The sequence below is a fragment of the Artibeus jamaicensis genome, unplaced genomic scaffold, assembly GCF_021234435.1.
Source record: "Artibeus jamaicensis isolate MK-2021 breed Jamaican fruit bat unplaced genomic scaffold, CSHL_Jam_final contig_466, whole genome shotgun sequence".
Taxonomy (NCBI): Eukaryota; Metazoa; Chordata; class Mammalia; order Chiroptera; family Phyllostomidae; genus Artibeus; species Artibeus jamaicensis.
The window spans coordinates 20,081,632-20,085,091 of record NW_026521844.1 but is presented as its reverse complement, the minus strand read 5'-3'; the positions used below and the strand labels follow the sequence as shown (position 1 = coordinate 20,085,091).

Genomic DNA, 3,460 nt, shown 5'->3' with positions numbered 1-3,460 from the left:
CCGGGGATTTAATAAAGTCTGCTGTCCTGGCCCGTGTGTACCCACATCTTCTCCTCCACCCCTGGTAGCTAGATCTTTGCAAGGGCTGAGAGGGAGGAGGGGCAGTGGAGGGCTCATCCTGACCCACAGGGGGCCAGTTCCCAGGGAAGCACATACCGTCTCCATAAGCCCCAGTCTTCTCCAGTAAAAGCCCAGGAAAAGGGATACTGGCAACATCCTGTTTCTTGATCTGGATGCTGATTACAGGGTGTGTACAGTTTGTGAAAATCCATCAAACTATATACTTTCACGCCCCCACTTTTCTGTATTCATGTTATCCTTCAATAGACAATTAAAAAAGAAAAATCCCAGGAGTAGATACAGGTACCCACAGGTACCAGGCTGCTTTCTCTGCCCAGTACCAATAAGCTGATTTTAGCATTTTTTAGGGGTCATAAATTCTACATGATTTTATTCCTTAAAGGACTAAAAACTTAAAAGCAAAGTTTGCAGCTTGGAAACATCATTCCCTAAAAGGCTGAACTGGTTGCACTGGTGCCTTTCCTCCTTTTCCAGATAAAAAGCATGAGAGATGCTGATGATGGCTCTGTCTCCAGAAACTGAGCAGCAGCCTCTTCCTCTCTCTTTCACAGCATCCTGAGAGCCAGGGTGCTTGGCAGTTCTTAAGAAACCAGCTAAATGGCTTGAAGCCTTCTTTCAGGAGCAGACAATCAAAGGAGAACTTCATTAGTAGTGACAGGGTAGAGCCATGCCACAAACAAGAAGAGCCAAAGAAGGGAAATCAACTTACAGAATAGTTGGGAGAGAGGCTGTCCCAGTGGAGAACTATTTCCACAAAGTGAGCAGGCATGTAATGAATAAATCTGTAGAAGCCAGTAGGGGTGCGGGCACAAGGAAGGTTGTTCTCAGAGGATTGCTGGTGAGGCTTTAGAGGAAGGGCTTTTTTTCTAGGAAGCCCAGGGATGTGAATTGGAAACCTTGCAGGGCTAGATCTCTCTGGTGGTGAGAAGGTCCTGCAAGAGCAGGTCAGGAAAAGATGGGGATCCCTTCCTCTCAGGAACCAGAGAGAGGGAGCAGGGGATGGCTCCGTGGACCCACGGGCAAGGATCGAAAGATGAAATTCCCAGTACCTCCAGCAGTTCCACCATTCCCTAGCCCTGCTTCCAGCCTGCCTCTTTAACACTCATTGGGTGCCTTCATCTGCATCAGGACCGCCTGGCTCCTCTCCTTACAGCAGCAACAGCAGATGCAGGCAGCTAGGGAACAGGCCAAGGCAATGATACCAATGACAATGGCAGCAATGGCCAGCCCACTCTGGGCCCTGGTCACCACACTGCGGTCCTCAGTGATCTTAATGGTGGTCAGATCAGTGAAGTCTTCCGTAGGTCTAATGAACTGAGTAGTGGAAGCGATGGAGGTGGATTCAGTATAGCTGGGTGTACTTGGGTACTGTGGTGTTTCCGGGTAGCTGGGCACCTTGGGGGTCACTGGAACCTGGGCACTGGGGACAATGGTGTTGATGTTGACAATGATGAGGGACTGGCCTCGGACACTGGCTGGGCTGAAACACACCGGGAGGGTGTCTGTCCCCAACCTGGATTTGCTGAGCAAGAGCCAGTTGCGTAGTGGAAGGATGTCTGAGTCACACCTCCAGGGATTGTCATAGAGGTGAAGCTCACATAGGTTCCCCAGGCGATCAAAGATGCCCAACGGCAGGTTCTCTAGCTGGTTGTTCTGCAGCTGAATGGTCATGAGGCCATTGACATTAGCAAAGATATTCCCTGGAAGCTGTCTGAGGCGGTTGTTCTGCAGGGAGATGTTCTGCAGGTTGGTCAACATGCGGAAGACATTCTCGTCCAGCTCCTGCAGCCCATTGGTGTGGAGGGACAGCTCCCGCAGCTCTGTCAGCCCGTTGAAGGCACCGGGGGAGATGTTGCTGATCTGGTTGCGACTGAGGATCAGGACCTGCAACTGGCGGAGGTTGCTGAAGATATTGTCAGGTAGAGAAGTGAGGTGGTTGTCATAGAGCCAAAGCTCTCGAAGGTTGTGCATGGGCCCAAAGATCCCTGGAGAGAGTTCCTTCAGGGAATTCCCAAAGAGGGTGAGACGGTTGAGCTGGGGGAGCTGCATGAAGATACCGATGGGCAGGTGGGAGATGTGGTTGTTGGACAGATAGAGATTCTGGAGGTTACGGTTGTTGTGGAAGAGGCCAGGGGAGAGTACACCAATCTGGTTCTGCTGCAGGGCCAGTTCCTGAAGGTTGTTCAGCCCATCAAAAGTGCCTACGGGGATGTCTGAGAGCCTGTTCTCACACAGCCGGAGGACCTGGAGGTTTCCCAGGCGCTGGAAGACCCTGGGCGAGAGTTGGGTAAGGCTATTCTTACATAGATTGAGCTTGTTAAGGACCACCAGGTGGTCGAAGACGCCGTCAGGGATGTGTTCCAAGTAGTTGCCATGCAACTGCAGCTCCTTGAGGTTGCTGAAATGGGTGAAGTGTGCCGGCTGGATCTGCGCCAGCTGGTTGCTGGACAGGAGGAGCGACTCAAGATTGTCCAGGCCCTGGAAGAGGTCGATAGGCAGAACCTGAAGCTTGTTATTGGCTAAGCTGAGGTAACGCAGTGAGCCCAGGTTGCGGAAGGCACCAGGCATGATTTGGGACAGCTCATTCTTCTCAATCCTCAGGGCAATAAGGGCCGAGATGTTGAGGAATGGGGACTCGTTGAGTTCGGTGATGTGTGTGTTGAGGATCTGCAGGCTCATGGCATTCCAGGGCAGAGGGGTGGGCACCACCACAATTCGTGCCCCCGTGCACTCCACCTGGGAGGCCCTGGAGCAGGTACACTCGCTAGGGCAGCCATAATAGGCCAACCCAGCACCCCAGACTTGGCAGCCCACCAACAAAAGGAGATAGTGTTTCAGTGGCATGGCCTGTACAAGGGGAGAGAGCACATGAGTCAGGGTCATATCACCAACACCGCAGTAGGTTTTAAGCCAACATCAATCTTTGGTATCAAAAACTAGCTTGCCTTTGAACCCCATCAGCACATACCCAACTTATGCTCCCAGTGGTCTGGTCACTGAGTCTCTTTGCCTTCCCCCACACCTCCTTACTACCATGCCTTTGCCCAAGCCATCCCCTTCACCAGGAATGCTCTTCAACCTCACCCAAATCTTTCTTATACTTCCAAGTCTAGCTCAAATGCAGTCACCTCCAGGAAGCTTTCCCAGTTTCCATGAATCAACACTAGCTACCCTCCATGCAAATGGTCTTCCCAACCTCCACTGTGGCCCACACCACAGCCAGCTCTGAATGACATTTGTTCCCCTCTGCCTCCTTCATTAGTCAATAAGCATTTCAAGGGCAAGGATGTTCATCTTTTATCTCTATAGGTTCCTTAAGGCAGCCACAGTATCTCATCTACCACTGTATCCCTCATAGAATCTAAACTTGCTATTTGAA

The 3,460-nt window shown here is 51.4% G+C and overlaps 1 protein-coding gene across 1 annotated transcript; it reads right to left on the bottom strand.

Annotated features, from left to right (window-relative positions):
- Positions 1-295: 295 nt before the first annotated feature.
- Positions 296-2,934, bottom strand: LRRC15 (leucine rich repeat containing 15). Its single transcript, XM_037153423.2, has one exon. The coding sequence runs from the start codon at positions 2,923-2,925 to the stop codon at positions 1,177-1,179; it is 1,749 nt and encodes a 582-aa protein (XP_037009318.1). The 5' UTR covers positions 2,926-2,934; the 3' UTR covers positions 296-1,176.
- Positions 2,935-3,460: the final 526 nt, after the last annotated feature.

Bases quoted from the DNA above. Each gene is read 5' to 3' on its own strand.
- LRRC15 (XM_037153423.2), bottom strand. From the start codon at position 2,925: ATGCCACTGAAACACTATCTCCTTTTGTTGGTGGGCTGCCAAGTCTGG.